General features: G+C 44.7%; 2 protein-coding genes and 1 long non-coding RNA gene across 3 annotated transcripts in view; 2 read left to right on the top strand and 1 right to left on the bottom strand.

Annotated features, from left to right (window-relative positions):
* The window catches only part of LOC139025177 (uncharacterized), a 9,353-nt gene extending 1,891 nt beyond the window's left edge, over window positions 1–7,462 (top strand). The window contains exon 2 of the long non-coding RNA XR_011476636.1: window positions 5,115–7,462. This is a non-coding gene — a long non-coding RNA (uncharacterized lncRNA). The remainder of the gene's footprint in view (window positions 1–5,114) is intronic.
* Window positions 7,463–7,758: 296 nt separating this feature from the next.
* On the top strand, window positions 7,759–14,609 carry LOC112073674 (small nuclear ribonucleoprotein Sm D1). Its single transcript, XM_024140935.2, has 4 exons — window positions 7,759–7,872; window positions 8,793–8,869; window positions 9,161–9,352; window positions 14,375–14,609. The coding sequence occupies exons 1-4, from the start codon at window positions 7,859–7,861 to the stop codon at window positions 14,449–14,451; spliced, it is 360 nt and encodes a 119-aa protein (XP_023996703.1). The 5' UTR covers window positions 7,759–7,858; the 3' UTR covers window positions 14,452–14,609.
* Window positions 14,610–19,109: 4,500 nt separating this feature from the next.
* LOC112073673 (E3 ubiquitin-protein ligase znrf2) lies at window positions 19,110–21,744 on the bottom strand. Its single transcript, XM_024140934.2, has 5 exons — window positions 21,013–21,744; window positions 20,640–20,781; window positions 19,819–19,914; window positions 19,588–19,693; window positions 19,110–19,509 (listed from the first exon to the last, which is right to left on the bottom strand). The coding sequence occupies exons 1-5, from the start codon at window positions 21,178–21,180 to the stop codon at window positions 19,452–19,454; spliced, it is 570 nt and encodes a 189-aa protein (XP_023996702.1). The 5' UTR covers window positions 21,181–21,744; the 3' UTR covers window positions 19,110–19,451.
* Between the last annotated feature and the right edge of the window lie 3,868 nt (window positions 21,745–25,612).

The raw sequence follows: 25,612 nt of genomic DNA, 5'->3' as shown, positions 1-25,612 counted from the left end.
GAAGAGAAGGGGAGAGGGAGGTGAAGAGAAGGGGAGAGGGAGGTGAAGAGAAGAGGAGAGGGAGGTGAAGAGAAGGGGAGAGGGAGGTGAAGAGAACATCCTTGAGATGTTTCTACAACTTGATTGGAGTCCACCTGTGGTAAATTCAATTGATTGGACATGATTTGGAAAGGCACTAACCTGTCTATATAAGGTCCCACAGTTGACAGTGCATGTCAGAGCAAAAACCAAGCCATGAGGACAAAGGAATTGTCCGTAGAGCTCCGAGACAGGATTGTGTGGAGAAACAGATCTGGGGAAGGGTACCAAAAAATGTCTGCAGCATTGAAGGTCCCCAAGAACACAGTGGCCTCCATCATTCTTAAATGGAAGACGTTTTAGAACCACCAAGACTCTTCCTAGAGCTGGCCGCCGGGCCAAACTGAGCAATCGGGGGAGAAGGGCCTTGGTGACCAAGAACCCGATGGTCACTCTGACAGAACTCCAGAGTTCCTCTGTGGAGATGGGATAACCTTCCAGAAGGAAAACCATCTCTGCAGCACTCCACCAATCTGCAGCACTTCACCAATCAGGCATTTATGGTAGAGTGGCCAGACGGAAGCCATTCCTCAGCAAGGCACATGATAGCCCGCTTGGAGTTTGCCAAAAGGCACCTAAAGACTCAGACCATGAGAAACAAGATTCTCTGGTCTGATGAAACCAAGGTTGAACTCTTTTGCCAGAATGCCAAGCTTCACGTCTGGAGGAAACCTGGCACCATCCCTACGGTGAAGCATGGTGGTGGCAGCATCATGCTGTGGGGATGTTTTTCAGCGCAGGGACTGGGAGTCAGGATCGAGGGAAAGATGAACGGAACAAAGTACAGAGAGATCCTTGATGCAAATCTGCTCCAGAGCGCTCAGGACCTCAGACTGGGGTAAAGGTTCACCTTCCAACAGGACAACGACCCTAATCACACAGCCAAGACAACACAGGAGTGGGTTTGGGACAAGTCTCTGAATGTCCTTGAGTGGCCAAGCCAGAGCTCAGACATGAACCCGATCGAACATCTCTGGAGACCTGAAAATAGCTGTGCAGCGACGCTCCCCATCCAACCTGACAGAGCTTGAGAGGATCTGCAGAGAAGAACGGGAGAAACTCCCTAAATACAGGTGTGCCAAGCTTGTAGCGTCATACCCAACAAGACTCAAGGCTGTAATCGCTGCCAAAGGTGCTTCAACAAAGTACTGAGTAAAGGGTCTGAATACTTATGTAAATATGATATTTCAGTCATTCAAGGGTTTTTCTTTATTTTTACTATTTTCTACATTGTAAAATAGTAGTGAAGACATCAAGTAGGAAATAACACATGGAATCATGTAGTAATCAAAAAAGTGTTAAACAAATCAAAATACATTTTATATTTTATATTCTCCAAAGTAGCCACCCTTTGCCTTGATAGCAGCTTTGTACACTCTTGGCATTCTTACAACCAGCTTCACCTGGAATGTTTTTCCAACCGTCTTGAAGGCGTTCCCACATATGCAGTCCAACTCATCCCAAACCATCTCAATTGGGTTGAGGTCAGGTGATTGTGGAGGCCAGGTCATCTGATGCAGCACTCCATCACTCTCCTTGATCAAATAGCCCTTACACAGCCTGGAGGTGTGTTGGATCATTTGTCCTGTTGAAAAACAAATGATTGTCCCACTAAGCGCAAACCAGATGGGATGGCATATCGCTGTAGAATTCTGTGGTAGCCATGCTGGTTAAGTTTGCCTTGAATTATAAATAAATCACAGACAGTGTCACCAGCAAAGCACACCATCACGTCTCCTCCATGCTTCACGGTGGGAACCACACATGCTGAGATCATCCGTTCACCTACTCTGTGACTCAAAGACACAGCGGTTGGAACCAAAAATCACAAATTTGCACTCATCAGACCAAAGGACAGATTTCCACCTGTCTAATGTCCATTGCTCGTGTTTCTTGGCCCAAGCAAGTCTCTTCTTCTTATTGGTGTCCTTTGGTAGTGGTTTCTTTGCAGCAATTCGACCATGAAGCCCTGATTCACCCAGTCTCCTCTGAACAGTTGATGTTGAGATGTGTCCGTTACTTGAACTCTGTGAAGCATTTATTTGGGCTGCAATTTCTGAGGCTGGTAACTCTAATGAACTTATCCTCTGCAGCAGAGGTAACTCTGGGTCTTCCTTTCCTGTGGCGGTCCTCATGAGAGCCAGTTCCATCATAGCCYTTGATGATTTTTGCGACTGCACTTGAAGAAACTTTCAAAGTTCTTGAAATGTTCCGCACTGACTGACCTTCATGTCTTTAAGTAATGATGGACTGTCATTTCTCTTTGCTTATTTGAGCTGTTCTTGCCATAACATGGACCTGATATTTTACCAAATAGGGCCATCTTCTGTATACCACGCCTACCTTGTCACAACACAAGTGATTGGCTCAAACGCATTAAGAAGGAAAGAAAATCCACAAATTAACTTTAACAACCTGTTAATTGAAATGCATTCAAAATCAAATCAAATCAAATTTTATTTGTCACATACACATGGTTAGCAGATGTTAATGCGAGTGTAGCGAAATGCTTGTGCTTCTAGTTCCGACAATGCAGTAATAACCAACAAGTTCTAACCTAACAATTCCACAACTACTACCTTATACACACAAGTGTAAAGGGATAAAGAATATGTACATAAAGATATATGAATGAGTGATGGTACAGAACGGCATAGGCAAGATGCAGTAGATGGTATAGTGTACAGTCTATACATATGAGATGGATAATGTAGGGTATGTAACATAAAGTGGCATAGTTTAAAGTGGCTAGTGATACATGTATTACATAAAGATGGCAAGATGCAGTAGATGATATAGAGTACAGTATATACATATACATATGAGATGAGTAATGTAGGGTATGTAAACATTATATTAAGTGGCATTGTTTAAAGTGGCTAGTGATACATTTTTACATAATTTCCATCAATTCCCATTATTAAAGTGGCTGGAGTTGAGTCAGTATGCCACTAAATGGCCACTAAATGTTAGTGGTGGCTGTTTAACAGTCTGATGGCCTTGAGATAGAAGCTGTTTTTCAGTCTCTCGGTCCCTGCTTTGATGCACCTGTATGACCTCGCCTTCTGGATGATAGCGGGGTGAACAGGCAGTGGCTCGGGTGGTTGTTGTCCTTGATGTTCTTTATGGCCCTCCTGTGACATCGGGTGGTGTAGGTGTCCTGGAGGGCAGATAGTTTGCCCCCGGTGATGCGTTGTGCAGACCTCACTACCCTCTGGAGAGCCTTACGGTTGTGGGCGGAGCAGTTGCCGTACCAGGCGGTGATACAGCCTGACAGGATGCTCTCGATTGTGCATCTGTAGACGTTTGTGTAAGTTTCTCTTACTCTACAGTCTCTGTACACTTAGGTTGGAGTCATTAAAACTAGTTTTTCAACCACTCCACAAATGTCTTGTTAACAAACTATAGTTTTGGCAAGTCGGTTAGAACATCTACTTTGTGCATGACACAAGTAATTTTTCCAACAAATGTTTACAGACAGATTATTTCACTTATAATTCACTGTATCACAATTCCAGTGGGTCAGAAGTTTACATACATTAAGGTGACTGTGCTTTAAACAGCTTGGAAAATTCCAGAAAATTATGCATGGCTTTAGAAGCTTCTGATAGGCTAATTGACATAATTTGAGTCCAATTGGAGGTGTACCTGTGGATGTATTTCAAGGCCTACCTTCAAACTCAGTGCCTCTTTGCTTGACATCATGGGAAAATCAAAATAAATCAGCCAAGATTTATTCCCTGTGGAACTGGGTCCTAGACTTCCTGATGGGCCGACCCCAGGTGGTCCTCAACACGGGGGCCCCACAGGGGTGCGTGCTCAGTCCTCTCCTGTACTCCCTGTTCACCCATTACTGCGTGGCTATGCACGTCTCCAACTCAATCATCAAGTTTTCTGACAACACAGGTGGTACGCCTGATTACCAACAATGACAAGAGTCTACAGGGAGGAGGTTAGAGCCCTGGTGGAGTGGTGCCAGAAAAATTACCTCTCCCTCAATGTCAACAAAACGAAGGAGCTGATCGTGGCTTACAGGAGACAGCAGAGAGAGCACCCCCCCCCCCATCCACATCGACAGGGCCGCAGTGAAGCTTCAAGTTCCTCTGTGTGCACATCACTGAGGACATGAAATGGTCCCTCCTACAGCTTGGAAAAGGCACAACAGCGCTTCTTCAACCTCAGGAGGCTGAAGATATTTGGCTTGGGCCCTTAAGTCCCTCACAAACCTCTTCAGATGAGAGCATTCTGTCGGTCTGTATCACAGCCTGGTACGGCGACTGCACCGCCCACAACCACAGGGCTCTTTAGAGGATGTGGCAGGCCAATGCATCACCGGGGCACGGTGCCTTCCCCTCCAGGACATCTACAGTACCTAGTGTCACAGGGAGGTCAAGAAGATCATCAAGGACCTCAGACACCCGAGCCACGACCTCTTCACCCCACTACCATCTAGAAAGAGGAGACAGTACAGGTGCATAAAAGCTGGGACAGCGAGACTGATAAACAGCTTCTATCTCCATCAGACTGTTAGACAGTCATCATTAACCGGCCACCTGGTACCCTGCCCTGCACCTTAGAGACTGATGCCCTATGTACATAGAGGCATTGAACACTAGTCACTTTAATCAAATCAAATCCAATTTTATTGGTTATATGCTTTGTAAACAACATGTGTAGACTAGCTGTGAAATGCTGACTTACAGGCCCTTCCCATCAATGCAGAGAGAAAAAAGAACAATTCTAGAAATATATATACACAAGGAGGAATAAAAACACAATGAGTAATGATAACTAGGCTATATACACGGGGTACCAGTAATGAGTCAATGAGTAATGATAACTAGGCTATATACACAGGGTACCAGTACAGNTGAGTCAATGAGTAATGATAACTAGGCTATATACACGGGGTACCAGTAATGAGTCAATGAGTAATGATAACTAGGCTATATACACGGGGTACCAGAGTTGAATTGTGGCTGATGATGGGTTTTGCATCTCCTCTCCTCCTCCCCCTCTTTGTTTTCATGAGGCAGCTGCAGAATACTGATATGGTCCATCACGGTGGGGACCCAAAGAGTCATTCCCCTCCTGACTCCCATGTCAGTTCCAGCGTGAAGGCCACAGATGAACTACGGCCGGCCCAGGAGGGAGAGGGTGATGCGGGGAGGGGACAGGCTGGCTCCCCCTGCCCCGTGGGCAGCCTGGGGGTTAAATGACCCAGCACTCTAGATCTGGAGTGTTGTGAGGGTGAGGAGTGTGTGGACACGGGGTGTGTGTCGGACCTGTCGCAGGACGCAGTGAACACACACACACACTCACACTGTGGAGATGACAATCTCACTCCCACTGAGAAGGACTCAAGCCTCACCCCCCAGCTAGTGGAGGACCAATCACCTGGGGAGTGGGAGGAGCAAGTTCACCTGGTGTGACAACAGATGGACAAATGACAGAGACAAGGAGGAAGAGATCGGGAGAGTGGGAGGTAATGATCATCAACAGTGACAGAGATGGAGAGAGAGAGAGAATGTTAAACAGATTTATCAGACTGAGAATGATTAACAGCATTATCAGACAGAGAATGTGACCCAGGTCTGATCAGGTCATATGACCCAGGTCTAATCAGGTCATGTGACCCAGGTCTGATCAGGTCATATGACCCAGGTCTAATCAGGTCATGTGACCCAGGTCTGATCAGGTCGTGTGACCCAGGTCTGATCAGGTTGTGTGACCCAGGTCTGATCAGGTCGTGTGACCCAGGTCTGATCAGGTCGTGTGACCCAGGTCTGATCAGGTCGTGTGACCCAGGTCTGATCAGGTCATGTGACCCAGGTCTGATCAGGTCATGTGACCCAGGTCTGATCAGGTCATGTGACCCAGGTCTGATCAGGTCATGTGACCCGAGTTGATCAGAGCAGCTGAGAGGTGTGTGTTTAAATACAATCGTGTACGAGTGATTTTAGTGATTTTATCTTTTATATCCATTCTGCTACTGATGGACTGACTATGTGGTATGCCTCAGCCTCAGCCTAAGACCAGGGCGAGTTGTTTTAGTTTATATTCAACCTTTAATTATCCACATCAGAACTACTGACACGGCTAATCTTTAGAAACTAAGTCCATGGCTGAGTTGATCAGTGTGCCTTTATTTTCAATCATTTTTATTGACGAACCCCTTTTTCCAAGCAACGTGCAAAGAATATTTATATTATTGTTTGGTTGTTTTTCACCTTTCATTGCTTCACAATGCTGGTCTAGGATCAGGTCCCCCCTGTCTCTTTAATCGAATTCATTATGACCTAAAAGGCTAAACTGATCCTAGATCAGCACTTCTTAAACGCTTGATACATACAGCCCCTGGTCTTTGACTAGGTACAGGACAGGAGGCTGTTCTTTGCATTGTGTTGGTGTAATAAAGACATTAGATCTGATAGAGACTGTAGCTAGGAGGATTATAATGTAGTCTACTTTATAGAGATGAATCTGCTGCATACAAGATTATAATATAAATTCTGAAATCATTTATTTAATTCTAATAAGCCATGTTGTGTTCTACTTAATAAAAGTAGTGATTGGATTTAGAAATCAAGCAGAAAAGGCAATCAAGGTTTAACTTCACTGTTGGGTGTAGGGCACTTTTCTAAAGTTTAGAGTGCAACCAGCCTAGTGGTTAAGAGCGTTAGGCCAGTAACCCGAAAGGTCGCTGGTTTGAATCCCCGAGCCGACCATGTGAAAAATATGTTGGTGCCCATGAGCAATGCATTTAAACCTAATTGCCTCTGTACGTTATAGAGATGGATTTAGAAATCAAGCAGAAAGATGGATTTAGAAAGATGGATTTAGAAATCTGCTAAATGACTCAAATGTAAATGTAACCATCGGAAGTAAATCAAAATGTTTTTGGTCACGTACACAGTTCAGCAGATGTTCTATCTGGTGCAGCGAAATGCTTTACGTTACTTTAGTACTGCAGTAGTGTAAAGTGGGGTATAACGTGATGCGCACAGATCATACAAACCATAACCTGGAACGGTGGAGTATGGATTTGGAAACTTTATATTTTTGTACGACACCATTGTTAAGATAATTGTTTGTTTATCGCAATTTTGTTCACGATAAGGTTTCTATTTAATTTTTTTCTTTGTTTGGTATTTTCTTGGTACTTTAACGTTTTGAGGCCAGTGGGGTTGTAACGCAGACGTCTGCTTTTTATATTACTGTAACCCTGGCGACCATAAACATTGGTGTTATTTGCGACTCCATAGACGATACTTGATACATTCCCATATTAAAGACAGCGACGTTCGATGTGTGGCCACGGAATGAAAGTATCAGACATACATTTACTCTCAATAAAATAAAATAAACACTGTAAAAAACTAAATGTCTTTCAATGTACTTTTATTTCATTGATGACGACTACATATGTTGTCACTATAGAACACTTGCTTCTTGTTACAGTATAAATGCTTTTAACATGAGAGTTGGACAACCTCATTAAACAAACAACATTGATTTAAGGTGCGCCAACATTTGCTCATACTATCAGTCTCGTCATACTTAAGCCTCAATCTTTACTGTCATGCATTTCTATCAACCACTAGAAGGCAATGTTCACCCATCTTTTCTTTTTGCATTTCCTGGTTCGGTCGAGTTTTTATGACGTCAGTGATCCTGCAAAGAAAACGTATTTCATACAACAGCGGCCTGTGATCCCACTTGTACGCTGTAATTTTTTTTTTGTCTTTGGTGGAGGATTTGTCTGTAATCCATCACCAACATGAAACTCGTACGGTAAGCATATTCTAAAAATCAATCTTTAGTCTTATGCTTCAATGCAAGGTGAAAAATATGGGGTTGAGTAGCTGGATTGATTTAGATTTAGAGCGCGAGCTTGTTCGCTGGATTCTGAGGCGGAAAGTAGTTAACGTTAGTTGATATGATTGCATGAGAGATATGCAAAAGCGACTAGCTAAATTATTCTTTGTTACAGTATATAACGAACGGGCTTTCAACCGCGAAAATAATATGCAACACGATCGTACAACTGCCGTTGAACTACCTGGCGACTTTCTATACGCCATTGTTATCGGCTAACCACTGATACGCTAACGTGCTATTAACGTTAGCTTGCTAACAGTAAGTTAGGAAACCACAGTGCAGGCAGGGCCCTGGGTGGTTTCCCCACCAACAATAGTTCATAACAATGTTGTGCTCTTGTCTAGTGTTCTGGTTGGTGTTTATCTTTCTCGTTTGTTTTGGACATTGCACACAGCAAACTAAGTAGCTACTTACCACTTGCTTCGTCCCGCAACGAGCCTACATTGTTTAGATTGATGGCTCGTTGCGGGAGCTTCCGTAGCCTGGCGTCCTTGATCAACCCAATCTAAACTACTCGGTTTCACCAAAATACTTACGATTCGTCGGGTTGAATGTGTCCTTAGCTATCAAATAAGCGTTTTAAACACGTTTTTAATCCAGGGTCTTCTATTTTCCGCCTGTAGAAGTGGGAGAACTTGGTACCCTACTGAGTGGTCTAGAATGGACTACAGGCGAAAAATAAGAGACCCTGGATAAAAACGTGTTTTTAAACCCGTTTTTGTCAAAACAATGGCTCGTGAAGTTAGTAAGAGATATATTCACAGCATGATGAGACAGCGTTTCATATAACATTGCCTCTACTCATAACCAAGCCGTTTTTTTCCCTCCTGTAGTTTTTTGATGAAACTCAGCCATGAGACTGTGACCATTGAGCTGAAGAATGGAACCCAGGTCCATGGAACTATCACGGGTATGGACCATGTGCCCTCATGTCTGGCTGAAAAATGGCTACACCTCCACTTAGGACTATTGAGATGCATCCAATGTAAACAAGGACAAAAGTCAAGTTTAGGGTGCTGTAGCTGCTCAGTCCAAACAATGTTTACTATTGTAGCCTGTTGTCGCAAGTGATGTTTTTATTAGGAAACTCCACGGTTAGATTAAAGTTGGCGCTTTTTTGTCAGACACCTATGAGTAGGGTAGGTGTGAATGAGAGTGCATTACCGTAACATTAACAATGGTCATTAACTGTGTGCCTCAGGTGTGGATGTGAGTATGAACACTCACCTGAAGGCGGTGAAGATGACTCTGAAGAACCGCGAGCCCACCCAGCTGGAGAGCCTCAGTATCCGTGGCAACAACATCAGATACTTCATCCTGCCGGACAGTCTGCCACTGGACACCCTGCTGGTCGACATTGAACCCAAGGTCAAGTCCAAGAAGAGAGAGGCTGGTGAGTATACAAGGAGACTGGGAGGAGGGGTGAGGCTGGTCAACATATCAGTGGAATATCGAAGGTTCCTGTCCTTGCCTCCCTCTGGCGATCAGAGGGAAATCGAGGAATACTTTTTAGATTCCACCTAAGTCAGTTCATTCCTGTTTCTCGAAAGCCAGTTCCACAGCATTTCTTTCATTGTTCTGTTCTAATCAGAGACTGAGTTAGACCTGGGACACCAGGTGTATAATGAATTGTCAGTTAGAAGAGAGACCCAGCAGGTTCCGGACCTCGTGGGATCAGAGTTTAGTTCCCCTGGTATAGCCTGTGAAGGCTTTTGTGCCAGCCCAGAACCAAAACCCAGCCCAGAACCAAAACCCAGCCCAGAGTTGGCTAGCCAAAGACTTTCAGGTGAATTCAGTCAGGTGTTTGGTCGTTTGGCTGTAACTGAAACCTGTACTCACTACAGCGGTTCAGGGCCATGAGCAAAGACCACGGCTGTTAAACCACTAGTTGAGACATGTTGTAACTAGTTCAAATCAAACTTTATTTATACAGCAAATTTCAGACATGGAATGCAACGTGGGAAAACTCATTTAAATAAAAGCTGAAACATTTACTACACCACAAACAAGAATGAAAAAAAACTAAAGAATGAAAAAACGAATGACTAAAAAGCACCCTAAGAAAAAGCAAAGCTACAAATATTTATTTTAAGCTCTTTTAAATATGTCCACAGTTTTGCCCCCCTTGGGTTCTCTGGTAGGCTATTCCAGAGGCTGGGGGCATAATGGGTACATGACTTAAAAGCATGTCAGACATGTACTGTGGTGCACAATTGTGGATTGTTTTAAAAACCAAGAGAAGAATCTTAAAATAAATTCTAAAACTCACAGGCAGCCAGTGCAGAGACGTTAAAACCGGTGTAATGTGTTTCTCTCCATCTGGTCTTGGTCAGTACCCTGCAGCATGCTGTGTTTTACAGTACAGAGACCTTTAAACCAGTGTAATGTGTTTCTCTCCATCTGGTCTTGGTCAGTACCCGTGCTGCAGCATGCTGTATGTTTTACAGTTGACCAATTGCTCTCAAATATAAAATATTTTGATTTGTTTAACACTTTTTTGGGGTTACTACATGATTCCATATGTGTTATTTCATAGTTTTGATGTCTTCACTATTATTCTACAATGTAGGATTACAAAAAATAAATCAAAACCCTTGAATGAGTAGGTGTACAAACCTTTGACTGGTACTGTGTGTATATAAACAGTGCCGGACCCAAAATCAAACCTTGTGGAACGTCTCATGTAACTCATGATTTTCTCTGAGTTACATTCACCAATGGTGGCCAAAAACACTACCTGTTAAATATATCCTAAACTAATTTAGAACTGGACCGGAGAGGCCAACCCACCTCTCCAGTCTGTCCAGAAGGACATCATGGTCAACAGTGTCAAATGCAGCACTTAAATCCAAGAGTTTGCCAGAGCTGTTTGGCATCTGTGTTGGCTCTAAGATCATTTCCTGCTTTAACTAAGGCTGTCTTTGTGCTGTGGTCGGCACGGGAACAAGATTTGATCATTTAAAAAAAAATGTCGTCACTTAAAAAAGAAGAAAAAAAGCTATTTGAACACCAATTTTTCCAGAATTCTGCTTAAGAATAGAAGGTTGGGCCTCCCGGGTGGCGCAGTGGTCTAGGGCACTGCATTGCAGTGCTAGCTACGCCACCAGAGTCTCTGGGTTCGCGCCCAGGCTCTGTCGCAACCGGCCGCGACCGGGAGGTCCGTGGGGCGACGCACAATTGGGCTAGCGTCGTCCGGGTTAGGGAGGGTTTGGCCGGTAGGGATATCCTTGTCTCATCGCGCTCCAGCGACTCCTGTGGCGGGCCGGGCGCAGTGCGCGCTAACCAAGGGGGCCAGGTGCACGGTGTTTCCTCCGACACATTGGTGCGGCTGACTTCCGGGTTGGAGGCGCGCTGTGTTAAGAAGCAGTGCGGCTTGGTTGGGTTGTGCTTCGGAGGACGCATGGCTTTCGACCTTCGTCTCTCCCGAGCCCGTACGGGAGTTGTAGCGATGGGACAAGATAGTAATTACTAGCGATTGGATACCACGAAAATTGGGGAGAAAAGGGGATAAAAAAAATTTTAAAAAGAAGGGGAAAAAAAGAATGGAAGGTTGGGGATTGGCTGAAGAATCTAGATTACTGTTCTTCAGAGGGGGTTTCACCATAGCAGTTTTTAGTGCAAAGTGACTGTGAACAGGGAGTGATTAACAATAGCTTGCACTTCAGATATGCAATGAAGAAACTGTTTTGAAGAAGATGGTGGGGGATAGGATCAACGGCAGGTCATCGTGACTAGGTTGAGTAATTGGGGTGATGTAAGGTGGCCAACCTTCCTCCTGAAGGGCTTCTGGGTATTGAGACATTTTTAAGTCTAACCACAGCAGCCATACTCAAAGTTGGAGGCTGTGAACCATTTTATACCCACACTGGTTAGAGGTTCTATCAAGCCACAGCAGTTCTGAGTTAGGGTTAGGTGAGTTGAATAGTATCTGTATAGGACTGTCCTAGACACACACAAAAATCTTGATTGACCAAGAGTCGTCTGTTCTTTTAGACGATAAATTGTTTTTTAAAAATCTCAACTTATTTGTCCATTTATACACATCCTATGTGTTTTAAATCAATTCAACTATATGCACTAAGCTTGTCTGGTGCTTTTTAATGGAAATATCACATAAGTATTCAGACCCTTTACTCAGTACTTTGTTGAAGCACCGTTGGCAGCGATTACAGCCTCGAGTCTTGTTGGGTATGACGCTACAAGCTTGACACACCTGTATTTGGGGAGTTTCTCCCGTTCTTCTCTGCAGATCCTCTCAAGCTCTGTCAGGTTGGATGGGGAGCGTCGCTGCACAGCTATTATTTTCAGGTCTCCAGAGATGTTCGATCGGGTTCATGTCTGAGCTCTGGCTTGGCCACTCAAGGACATTCAGAGACTTGTCCCAAAGCCACTCCTGCGTTGTCTTGGCTGTGTGATTAGGGTCGTTGTCCTGTTGGAAGGTGAACCTTCGCCCCAGTCTGAGGTCCTGAGTGCTTTGGAGCAGGTTTTCATCAAGGATCTCTCTGTACTTTGCTCCGTTCATCTTTCCCTCGATCCTGACTAGTCTCCCATTCCCTGCGCTGAAAAACATTCCCACAGCATGATGCTGCCACCACCATGCTTCACCGTTGGGGTGGTGCCAGGTTTCCTCCAGATGTGACGCTTGGCATTCTGGCAAAAGAGTTCAGTCTTGGTTTCATCAGACCAGAGAATCTTGTTTCTCATGATCTGAGAGTCTTTAGGTGGCTTTCGGCAAACTCCACGCGGGCTAACGTGCTTTTTACTAAGGAGTGGCTTCCGTCTGGCCACTCTACCATAAATGCCTGATTGGTGGAGTGCTGCAGAAATGGTTGTCCTTCTGGAAGGTTCTCTCATCTCCACAGAGGAACTTTAGCTCTCTGTCAGTGACCATTGGGTTTTTGGTCACCTCCCTGACCAAGGCCCTTCTGCCCCGATTGCTCAGTTTGGCCTGGCGGCCAGATCTAGGAAGTCTTGGTAGTTCCAAACTTCTTCTATTTAACAATGATGGCCACTGTTCCTGGGGACCTTCAATGCTGTAGAAATGTTTTGGTGCCCATCCCCACATCTGTGCCTCGACACAATCCTGTCTCGGAGCTCTACGGACAATTGCTTTGACCTCATGGCTTGGTTTTTGCTCTGACATGCACTGTCAACTGTGGGACCTTATATAGACAGGTGTGTGCCTTTCCAAATCATCTCCAATCAATTGAATTTACCACAGGTGGACTCCAATCATGTTCTAGAAACATCTCAAGGATGATCAATGGAAACAGGATGCACCTGAGCTCAATTTCGATTATTATAGCAAAGGGGCTGAATACTTATGTAAATGAAGTATTTCTATTTTATTTTTATTAACGTGCAAAAAAAAATCTGCCCTGTTTCCGCTTTGTCATTATGGGGGTATTGTGATGTCATTATGGGGGTATTGTGATGTCATTATGGGGGTATTGTGATGTCATTAAGGGGGTATTGTGATGTCATTAAGTGGGTATTGTGTGTAGATTGCTGAGGATTAAAAAAAATAATGTAATCCGTTTTAGAATAAGGCTGTAACTTAACAAAATGTGGAACAGGTCAAGTAGTCTGAATACTTTCGGAATGCTCTGTATCTATTGATGACTTCTAAATCCAGGCACATTGAACAGGTAGGTTACTGATTATAGACCTAAGTTTAAGATGTCATTTCCCCCATTTTCTTAGACATTTAAGGCAAGGGCTGTTTTCACATCTGCTCCCTCCACAGCATTGTTCTCAACACCAATATACTGGTTAACTTTGCTGTTATGCTCATAGCAACGTGGTCATAGCAACGTGGTCTAGGAGAAGGCGTCAATTCAACAGCGCACTGTTTCAGAACCGCAGTCAGCGATCACTATCCAACGAGTTAGAGGAGACAGTGCACTGTTTCAGAACCGCGATCACTATCCAATGCAGGAGAAAGCGCATTTGTTATCAAATGTTTTTTTTTATTATTAGTGTTGCACCATTATGTAATGTAAACGTATACAATTTCAGCAGCACGTCTTAGTGATGGACGTTGCCATTCCCGCGGCCTCCACAATAGATTAGTCCACTCAGACAGGCGCGTATCAGACTGGTGTCGTGTAGGTTACTGCTTGACTAAAAGAATCTCGGTTTACCAACAGCTTGTTGACTAAATGGAGTCAGCCTTACATCCTTCTGATAACTGAGTTCTCGCCTTCAAAGATTTGCTTCGTCAGACTTAAATCAAAACGGGCAATTCCGCCTAATGTATTGATGAGGCAAATGCTGTTCAGTCAGCGACATCTCCCAACAAAGACAAACAAGACCCAAGGAATGGGAGAGTCTAGACATTTGTGATGCGTAACTCATCTCTAATCATTTCTTCCCTCGCTCTTTCTCTCCCTCTCTCTCTTCAATCTCTCTCCAGTGGCTGGGCGTGGAAGGGGCAGAGGAAGAGGGCGTGGCAGGGGGAGGGGCCGAGGCAGGGGAGGGCCCAGGAGATGATCGCCATGACGACGCAGATGTCAGTCATGTCCTACTGTTTGTACAGCAACGTTTTTTTGTCACTTTTTTTTTCTCTCTCAGGAAACTTTTGTGAATCCTGAGCCATGTTTTTTATTTTTTTATTTTGTACATTAAAGATGTTTCACACGAACAGCAAATTAAGTGTCTGTGCTTTATTGCCTTTCTTTAGTTGATGTGCACGTTGTGTCGTTCAGAACTGTATCTGAACATGTCTGAGGCTTTATTCCAGAGGAACATTTTTGGTGGGCTGACTGGATCTAATCTTGTAAATGAATGATGTTTCAGCCGCATGAGAACGTTACATTTGATCCTTTGTGCTAAAACCTCGTTCCACCATCTTGATCTCGCAAGCTTACAGGGCGGGTCAGGATGGTGGATGAGGCTAGTTTATTTTTTTTGTCCCATCAATAACCACCACTGGTAACCCATCCGTAGTGCCACTGATAAATACTGGCCCAGGATGGTAAGATGTCAATGGATCACGTTTTGGTTGAGTTCAGCACGGGCCGCAGGTCTTTGGAATGACATACAATAACACGATTGTCTCTTATCATGCAGATGAACTGTATGTGGAAACGTTGCCCTGTTTAGATTTACATTTTTATTGAGGGTTAGTAAGGGAATTAGGATATGACTAAAGGAATATAAAAAATAATATAGCATTAGTGAAATTTGCACTGAACTAAAATATAAACATAACATGTAATGTGTTTCATGAGCTGAAATAAAAGATCCCAGAAATGTTCCATACGCACAAAAAGATTCTCTCCAATTTTGTACATCCCTGTTAGTGAGTATTTCTCCTTTGCCAAGATAATCCATCCACCTGACAGGTGTGCATATTAAGAAGCTGATTAAACAGCATTATTACACAGGTGCACTTTGTGCTGGGGACAATAAAAGGCCACTAAAATTTGCAGTTTTGTCACACAACACCACAGACCTCTCAACTTTTGATAGAGTGTGCAATTGGCATGCTGACTGCAGGAATGTCCACCAGAGCTGTTGCTAGAGAATTGAATGTTGATTTCTCTACCATAAGCTGCCTCCGTTTTTAGAATTTGACAGTATGTCCAACCGGCAACGCAACCGCGGAGTGCGCGTGTGGGTTAGCGTTTTCTGATGTGAGTGGTGTGCAATTGTAAGCCCACCTCCACCAGGGGGGTGGAGGTGGGCTTACGGTATAGACAACAATTGCATTTTATCTATGGCAATTTGAATGCACAGAGATACCGTGACAAGATCCTGAGACCCATTGTCGTGCCATTCATCCGCCACCATCGCCTCATGTTTCAGTGTGATAATGCCGTGTCGTCGCAAGGATCTGTACACAATTCCTGGAAGCTGAAAATGTCACAATTCTTCCATGGCCTGCATACTCACCAGACATGTCACCCATTGAGCACGTTTGGAATGCCCTGGATTGACGTGTACAACAGCATGTTCCAGTTCCCGCCAATATCCAGCAACTTAGCACAGACATTGAAGAGTGGGACAACATTCCACAGGCCACCATTAACAATTATCATTAGATAAAATTGGAATAGGATCAGGGATGTTTCTGCACTAGTACTACAACCTAGATATAATAAATTATGTAAATCAGCAGAAGTTTGACAAAATTGAAAAAATATCAAACCAAATCTCAGAGGCACTGATGAGAAAACATTAATAATTCATTGTTCAACTCTATGCGAAGGAGATGTGTCACACTGTATGAGGCTAATAGTGGTCACACCAGATACTGTTACACAAATGTTTTTTATTTTTTTTAAAGGAAGGTATCTGTGACCAACCGATGCATATCTCTATTCCCAGTCATGTGAAATCCATAGATAAGGGCCTAATGAATTTATTTCAAATGAATGATTTGACTTAAATGAACTGTACCTCAGTAAAGTCTTTAAATTGTTAAATGTTGCATTTTATATTTTGGTTCAGTGTAGTTTGATAGTCTTTTTCAGTGCTGCTCAAAACCAACAGGTTTAATAAAACTAAGATATTGAGTATGCCGTATTTTATAAACCTAGCTGTGACTTTAAGACATTTCTCCCGGTGTTTACTGTAGCCATGAACACTCATAAGTCATGCACTATGCCTTTTAACTCATGAGCCCCTTCTAGCCAATGAGATGAGCCCCTTTTAGCCAATGAGATGAGCCGGACACACTAAGAATGCCGACTGCATGGGCGATGATGGGTTGTATAAAGTGTAAATGATTATATCACTATTTCACTTTTAAATATTTTAACAGGTGGTGTCTTTTTTATGGTTTCTTGCATGAACCTGGTTGGTAACTTGCTTACTATCTCAAGGCTTTGGTCCAGAAACATGTCAGCAAGAGCAGATCACTTTGTATTTTGCTTTCAGAAGCAGCTCATTAAAGGAGCATCCAGCTGCGAAACACTGCTATATTTCACTACACGGGCCGACTGAAGGTAATGGACAAGTAGCCTAGCTACGATTAGTTTGGATATTTCAGACTCTCCTGGCGTAGCTAGTAGGAGATCACCAAGTAACATGGAGTTTAACAATGACATGGAGGATATTAATGTATCCAGTCCATATAAAGAAAAGAAGGGACAACAATAGAAATTGAATAATATTGTCAAAATTGTCAGACTCCAGCCACACTTGTCATAGACTGTTCTTCCTGCATCGGTGTGCCAAGTCTAGGTCCAAAAGGCTCCTTATCAACTTCTACCCCCAAGCCGTTAGACTGCTAAACAGTTAATCAAATGGCTACCCAGACTATTTACATTGGCCCCCGTTGCTGCTGCTCGCTGTTTATCTATGCATAGTCACTTTACAAATGACCGACTAACCTGTACGCCCCGCATATTGACCCGGTACCCCCCGTATATAGCTTCGTTATTTTATTACTTTTAACTTTTTATTTAGTAAATATTTTCTTAACTGCATTGTTGGTTAATGGTTTGTAAGTAAGCGTTTCACGGTAAGGTCTACACCTGCTGTATTCAGCGCATGTGACAAATAAAATGTGATTTGAAAAATGTGCCTGTCACAAAGGGTCTTTCTTTCCGTTTCCCATCTCTCCTCCCCGTCATCCACTCTCCCAACCCCTGCAGGACTACACCTTGAATGAAGTGCCTTGCTCAAGGGCACATCTGCAGATTTTTCACCTCGTTGATGTGGAGATTTGTACCAGTGACCTTTTAATTACTGACCCAGCGCTTTTTTTAACCGCTAGGCTACCTGCTGACCCTGATGACCCTGCCTGTTCCACCCAACCAAGAAAAACATTGTTTGTGGCTGAATCTAGTTGATGATCCAAATCAAATGTATTTATAAAGCCCTTCTTACATCAGCTGATATCTCAAATGCTGTACAGAAACCCAGCCTAAAACCCCAAACAGCAAGCAATGCAGGTGTAGAAGCACGGTGGCTAGGAAAAACTCCCTAGAAAGGCAGGAACCTAGGAAGAAACCTAGAGAGGAACCAGGCTATGAGGGGTGGCCAGTCCTCTTCTGACTGTGCCGGGTGGAGATAACAGAACATGACCAAGATATTCATCCCTATTGGGCTCTTGTCAAAAGTAGTGTACTCTATAGGGGTTAGGGTGCCATGAAGACTGACATGAATTGGAGAGATGAAAGGTTCAATTGAAACGGGAGACACCAATGTATTTAAAGGATGTATAAGGAATGAAATCAGTTACTTCAGAAATCAATTTGATACATTTTTATTCTTTGTTTCTTAAACCTCTGAAGGTTCTAATTCAGTAATATTAAAAACACAGTACAAATGTAAAACACTCATGATTTAAACATACATTAATGACATGGTGTACATATATAAATCACCATATTGTTACAGTACATATTCTGGAGTTTGATTAGTTCTTAATTTAATCAAATACAAGCTCTTATGCAAAATATACACATCACAGTGGTGTCTGGGTAAATCAAAAGGTTTTTAAATCAAGTGTTTTAATTCCCTGTATGCTACCTTTACATTGATGTTACACAACCACAGAAATCAAATGAAAGGTCAACAGAACATGTGATTTCATCGTTGACATAAGTGTGTACAAATGAAGGTCAGAATTAGCTGCATGTTTCAGCCACAGCATTCAGACCGCGTGTCTAACTGCAGTAGAAACGCCTGGCTAAATAGCCTCATTCTACACCGTTCAAATCAAACCCATTATTACATTGTTATAATACAGCAATACTAACAATGAAAGTATCCACCCCCTTACCCACTAAGCACGAGAGTAGATCTGAGAGGAATATTGAAGTCTCGCTATGTGTCCATGCACCACCGTGTTCCTCCTCACGTCATCATCATTCAGACGACATCCGTTCATCAGTGTCTTATATAAGCATGAGCAGCATCTTCGTTGTCAGTCAGCTGAGGTACAACTCTCAGAAGACGGGGTCCCGGCCCAGTCTATTGAAGTCTATGGTGAGCGTCTCTAAATGAGCATTCCAGGCAAATCAGGGTATCCTGGTGTGGCAAAACAGTAGGCTGCACAGAGTCATTCTTCTTCAAACACTGGTCAGGCGTAGATATAAGTAGAGTAGATTCACGGACCAGCAAGGTCAGCCGTAGATCTAGGTGAAGTAGATTCATAGGCAAGCACGTCATGAGGACGTAGATCTGGATGAAGTAGATGAAGTAGATTCATAGGGCAGCATGTCATGAAGACGTAGATGTAGGTAAAGTAGATTCATAGGCCAGCATGTCATGAGGACATAGATGTAGGTAAAGTAGATTCATAGGCCAGCATGTCATGAAGACGTAGATGTAGGTAAAGTAGATTCATAGGCCAGCATGTCATGAAGACGTAGNGCCAGCATGTCATGAAGACGTAGATGTAGGTAAAGTAGATTCATAGGCCAGCATGTCATGAAGACGTAGATGTAGGTAAAGTAGATTCATAGGCCTGCATGTCATGAGGACGTAGATCTGGAAGAACTAGGTAGATAGTAGACATGCCGTGGGCATCTGAAGCCTTAGTCCGAGGGGTGCTCTGGACACGAACGATTCACCTCAAACCACTCGTCTATACACCTGAGAGAGAGGGAACCACGAGTAAAGTAACAGCATCTTACTGTGATCATGTTGGTGTGTGTGTGTGTGTGTAGTTACCCTTTGTGGTAGATACAGAGACAGGGCAGTCTTGCGATGGTGTCTCCCTGCTCCATCTCGTCTAGACAGATGGCACACTCCTCACTATCCTTCTCCAGAACGTCCTCTGGGACAAAACACACCACATTATCATCACCATCCTGACATCACTAGCATGCTAGCCAATCAGAAGGCCAGACGGACAGGCAGACAAACAAGACATAACACACACGCAGACAGTCACACACTGACCGTTGTAGGCGAGTCGTGGCTTGGTGAGACACATGATCAGGTGGATCTCCATCTCATCTGACACCAAAAACTTACTGCACACAGGACAGTGGAACCCTGGGAAATATAGAACTGGACATGTCAGCGCTCACACACACACACACAAATAGGTCAACCATTGGTCATTATTCAGAGTCATCATGACCACAAGGTCCTCTTCTTATCAGCCCAGTGAGGGGAGGGGCTTAGAACAGGCCAGCGAGGGGAGGGGGGTGAGAACAGCCCAGCGAGGGGAGGGGGGTGAGAACAGCCCAGCGAGGGGAGGTGCGTTGAGAACAGCCCAGCGAGGGAGGGGGGGTGAGAACAAGCCCATTGAGGGGAGGATGGGTGAAACAGCCCAGCGAGGGAGGGGGTGAGAACAGCCCATGGGGAGGTGGGGTGAGAACAGCCCAGCGAGGGGAGGGGGTGAGAACAGCCCATTGAGGGGAGGTGGTGAGAACAGCCCATGAGGGGAGGTGGGTGAGAACAGCCCCAGCGAGGGGAGGTGGTGAGAACAGCCCATCTGAGGGGAGGTGGTGAGAACAGCCCAGCGAGGGGAGGGGAGTGAAAACAGCCCAGCGAGGGGAGGGGGTGAGAACAGCCCAGCGAGGGGAGGGGGTGAAAACAGCCCAGCGAGGGCAGGGGGTGAGAACAGCCCAGCGAGGGGAGGGGGTGAGAAACAGCCCAGCGAGGGGAGGGGGTGAGAACAGCCCAGTGAGGGGAGGGGGTGAGAACAGCCCAGATTCCTTGTTGTGGAATAAGATGTGGTGTAGACAGTCAGGCCCAGGAATACACACACGTACCTCCCATTAGGTTAGGGGACAGGTGAAGTGGTAGAGAGCCAATCATCAGCTGGTGTTCTCCTCTCTCCCAGTCTGACTCATCCTGGTCCAGACTGTTACCGAACACATCCGTCCTGCTCCGTCCGCCATGAGGTACACTAATCTGGTGGATATACACACACACACACACCGTCAAGATACTGGACATAGATATGACTGATTACACAGGCATAACTGACCATGGTTTGAACTTGTGTAACCACAAGACTGTGTTAGCCTCCTGAACTAAAAGCCTTGGCCTTGGCTTGGTGAGCAAAAACAAATCTTCACGTGTCAGACAGTTTCTCATCACGTAACTGTTGTTCCAAACCACTTTCATTACACTCATACACACCTGGTGGTAGGAGCTGGGTCGGTCCCATCCGGTGTAGTGAATTTGTGGCCCACCAGGCCCAGCTGTGTATCTGAACACTGGGGTAGTGCTGCCTCCAGAGGAGGGGACAGGGCTAGAATAAGCCCGGGTTCGACTCTCAGCCATGGGGCTACTCTGCCTGACACCCATGATGGCTCCTGTCCTGTTGTCCACAAAATATGAAGTCCTGTAAGGTCTGTGAAACAGAAGTTCTAGCAGGTCCTCTACAGTCTCATAAAGCTTTCCAAAATCCCATCGAGGGTCAGGTGTTGAAAATGGTCCTACACACTGTGCAAAGTTTCAGATAATTGTTTATTCGCTATATCAATGTGTTTATATCTGTCCCTATTCAAATAAACCATAAATAGCCTAGGAAAAATGCTGGAAACTCGATGTCACAATAGAGAGACAGAGAGCGCATGACTGTGTCCAGTCCAGCAGTCGTGTAGACAGCCAAAACAAAGGGATACAGACAAAGAAATATCAGTGGTTTGAAAAGTCAATAAAAGTAAACTCCAATAGAGAACAGAATTATTTTCGATGGACAAAATGTACTCCCAGCTCGCTTCTTCAGTTCAAAGTGTATTCGTGCGTCGCAGAATTATTCCAATATTCCATGCGCTTTGGTCATGGGTGGTTCGCCGCACAACAACTCAACAACTCCTACACCGCGACTGTCCCACTTTAGTGACTATATGCACACTTCTCGATTACAAACTGCATTTCAAATATAGGCTATTACAATCTCACGAGTGTCTAAAAGAACGCGGCGTCGCTCTGAGTTCTATCTCCTCTGCTGTAGTCTAGTCTGCTGACTGTGATTGTTGACGAGAGAAGCAGGAGTTGCCCTAATGCCCTCTTCCTCCTGTGTGACAGGTCAAGTGACGTCAACCCCATGAGCAACAGTTGCACGGACAGATTATTACACAGCGTTTCCAAAACGATGTCTTCAACGACCCCAAGCGGTGCGTGCACGTGTTGGTCTTTGCCCTGACAGTACACAGCTGATTAAAATGATCACAGCTTGATGATTAGTTTATTATTTGAATGAGTGGTGTAGTGATAGGGGTAAATAAACAAACCATGCACGGAGTTTGGGAAACCCTGGATAGACATAGTAGGTGTTTATAAAAAGCCAGTCAGATATGACCATTAAATATTTAATATAGACTATATATAATATGTACGGTATATTTACATAGAAAGTCTGACTCATTGCTTCCTCCAACAGTTTTATTGAATACCTTCGTACACACTGGAGGTCAAACAGAAAACACACGTTAGATTAGCGTGAACAAAAAAATTATTAAATAATTTAAATACAAATCAAGGGACATGTTTATAGGACAAAGTAGACTTTAAACTATTCAGAGAGAACGTTAAATGTATTATAGTTGCCATGTTCAGAGATACAGTGCCTTTAGATTAGAAAGTACTGTATTCATACCCCTTAAATTAGTCCACATTTTGTTGTTACAGCAGGGCTATTCAATTCTTACCCTAGGAGGTCCGAAGCCTGCTGGTTTTCTGTTCTACAGATAATTACACCCACCTGGTGTCCCAGGTCTAAACCAGTCCCTGATTAGAGGGGAATCACCCACCTGGTGTCCCAGGTCTAAACCAGTCCCTGATTAGAGGGGTAGTGGGGGGGGGGGGGGGGGGGCTGGTAGAGGGTCTTCTCTTTCAATTAACATAACCAGATGTGTTAGTGCAGGGCTGGAACTTAAACCTGCACACCCTGCCGCTAAGCTCTTCAGGACTGGTTACACTCGCTTTGACAGGAAGGATACACATCAATCTTGAAGTGCTGGAGGTTAGCTTTTAAGCTCTCTTCCCCCTTTCTCTCGAGTCTCACCCTCTCTCTCTCTCCTTCCTCTCTCGTTTTCTCTCTCTCTAGTTGCTGGGTCTACAGACATAGATGTGAGACGTTTGAGCAGTACCATGCAGCGTGGAGGAGGACCAGAGGCAGACCACCATCAAATGGGAGTCAGCCAGCAGTGATGCCCACAGATGAGGTGTCCAGTAGGGCTACAATACTACCCATGCCCCTGGTCTCATCACCTACACAACACACAGGCCCAACGACCCTGTAGCGACTATACACAGTTATAATGTATCTCACACAACACACACAGGACAGCCTGCTTCTCAAAAGATTTTGCTCCCCAGATTGTGCACACCACACACAGACACACACACACACACACACACACCACACACACACACCACACACCACACACACACACACAGCCGTGCCCCACCTTGCCATAGAACTTGATTATTATGATCAATCACAACAGACAGTAGTTATACATATAGTAGACTACAACATGACTGGAGTTACTTTTACTAACCACCTGCAGGCTGGTTCTAGCATGGTAAATAAATCACTCCCAAGCCAGCCCCCCCCCCCCCACCCCCACCCATCCAGGCCACAGGACCTACAGAGAACTGTCAGTGTCAACATGTACACCGTACTGTAACACCGTACTGTAACACCGTACTGTAAACCGTAACACCGTACTATAACACCGTACTGTAACCATCCACTGTACCCACACAATGTTAACCCAGTCACATTGTTGTGTCCTTGTAACAATGTTAGCGTGAAAGTAAGCAAGGAGGAATAGAACTGTAATCCTGTGGTAGAAACTGTTCCTCGTGTACTGCTGTGAGGTCGGCCAAATGTGCTGTGTGTGTTTGTGTGTGTGTGTGTGTGTGTGTGTAGTATGAGTGTGTGTGTGTGAGTGTTGAGTGAGTGTGAGTGTGTGTGTGTGTGTGTGTGTGTGGTGTGAGTGTGTGTGTGAGTGTGTGAGTGAGTGTGAGTGAGTGTGTGTGAGTGTGTGTGAGTGAGTGTGTGAGTGTTGTGTGAGTGTGAGTGAGTGTGTGAGTGTGTGTGTGAGTGTGTGAGTGTGATGTGGTGTGTGTGTGAGTGAGTGTGTGAGTGAGTGTGTGTGAGTGTGGCACCACCATCAGTGCACTGCTTCCCTTTTACTTTCCCACGGCCCTGAAGGAGTAGGTATGAAGTTGTGATCACAGGGTGAACTGATCCTGGATCTGTGTCTACAGGCAACGTCTGTCTACCTGCAGCCACCTTCTTCCACCACACTGAACTACACATGTAGCTACAGTGCCTTCAGAAATGTATTCACACCCTGACTTATTCCACATTTTGTTGTGTTACAGGTGAATTTAAGATGGATTAAATACACCATCCAAAGTGTAATTAATAATTTCACCATGGCTCAAAGGGATATTCATGGTCTGTTTTTTTTTGTTGTTGTTTTTTTTACCCATCTACCAATAGCTGCCCTTCTTTGTGAAACATTGGAAAACCTATGTGTTTTGGTCTAATCTGTGTTTGAAATTCACTGCTCGACTGACGGATCTTACAGATAACTAACTGTATGTGTGGGTACAGAGATGAGGTAGTCATTCAAAAATCATGTTAAACACTATTATTGCACACATAATTGGTCCTTTTTAAAAATGTATTAGCAAAAATGTCTAAAAACATTATTCCACTTTAACATTATGGGGCGTTTGGTGAAGGCCAATGACACAAACATCTCAATGTAATCCATTTTGAATTCAGGCTTTAACCCCTAAACTCTGCACCTCGAAGCCGGTTCCACTGCATTTTTTCAGTGTTCGTCTCTAATCAGGGACTGGTTTAGACCTGGGACACCAGGTGGGGGATTCCCCTCTAATCAGGGCTGGTTTAGACTGGGACACCAGGTGGGTGATTCCCTCTAATCAGGGCCTGGTTTAGACCTGGGACACCAGGTGGGGGATTCCCTCTAATCAGGGCCTGGTTTAGACCTGGGACACCAGGTGGGGGATTCCCTCTAATCAGGGACTGGTTTAGACTGGGACACCAGGTGGGGGATTCCCTCTAATCAGGGACTGGTTTAGACCTGGGACACCAGGTGGGTGATTCCCTCTAATCAGGGACTGGTTTAGACCTGGGACACCAGGTGGGTGATTCCCCTCTAATCAGGGCTGGTTTAGACCTGGGACACCAGGTGGGGGATTCCCTCTAATCAGGGCCTGGTTTAGACCTGGGACACCAGGTGGGGGATTCCCTCTAATCAGGGACTGGTTTAGACCTGGGACACCAGGTGGGTGATTCCCCTCTAATCAGGGACTGGTTTAGACCTGGGACACCAGGTGGGGTGATTCCCCTCTAATCAGGACTGGTTTTAGACCTGGGAACACCAGGTGGGGGATTCCCTCTAATCAGGGACTGGTTTAGACCTGGGACACCAGGTGGTGTGATTCCTCTAATCAGGGACTGGTTTAGACCTGGGACACCAGGTGGGTGATTCCCCTCTAATCAGGGACTGGTTTAGACCTGGGACACCAGGTGGGGATTCCCCTCTAATCAGGGACTGGTTAAGACCTGGGACACCAGGTGGGTGATTCCCTCTAATCAGGGACTGTTTTAGACCTGGGACACCAGGTGGGGATTCCCCTCAATCAGGGACTGGTTTTAGACCTGGGACACAGGTGGGTGATTCCCCTCTAATCAGGGACTGGTTTGAACTGGGACACCAGGTGGGTGTTCCGCCTCTAATCAGGG

The sequence above is a fragment of the Salvelinus sp. IW2-2015 genome, unplaced genomic scaffold, assembly GCF_002910315.2.
Source record: "Salvelinus sp. IW2-2015 unplaced genomic scaffold, ASM291031v2 Un_scaffold2335, whole genome shotgun sequence".
Classification (NCBI taxonomy): Eukaryota; Metazoa; Chordata; class Actinopteri; order Salmoniformes; family Salmonidae; genus Salvelinus; species Salvelinus sp. IW2-2015.
This window is presented reverse-complemented; position numbering and strand designations above follow the sequence as displayed.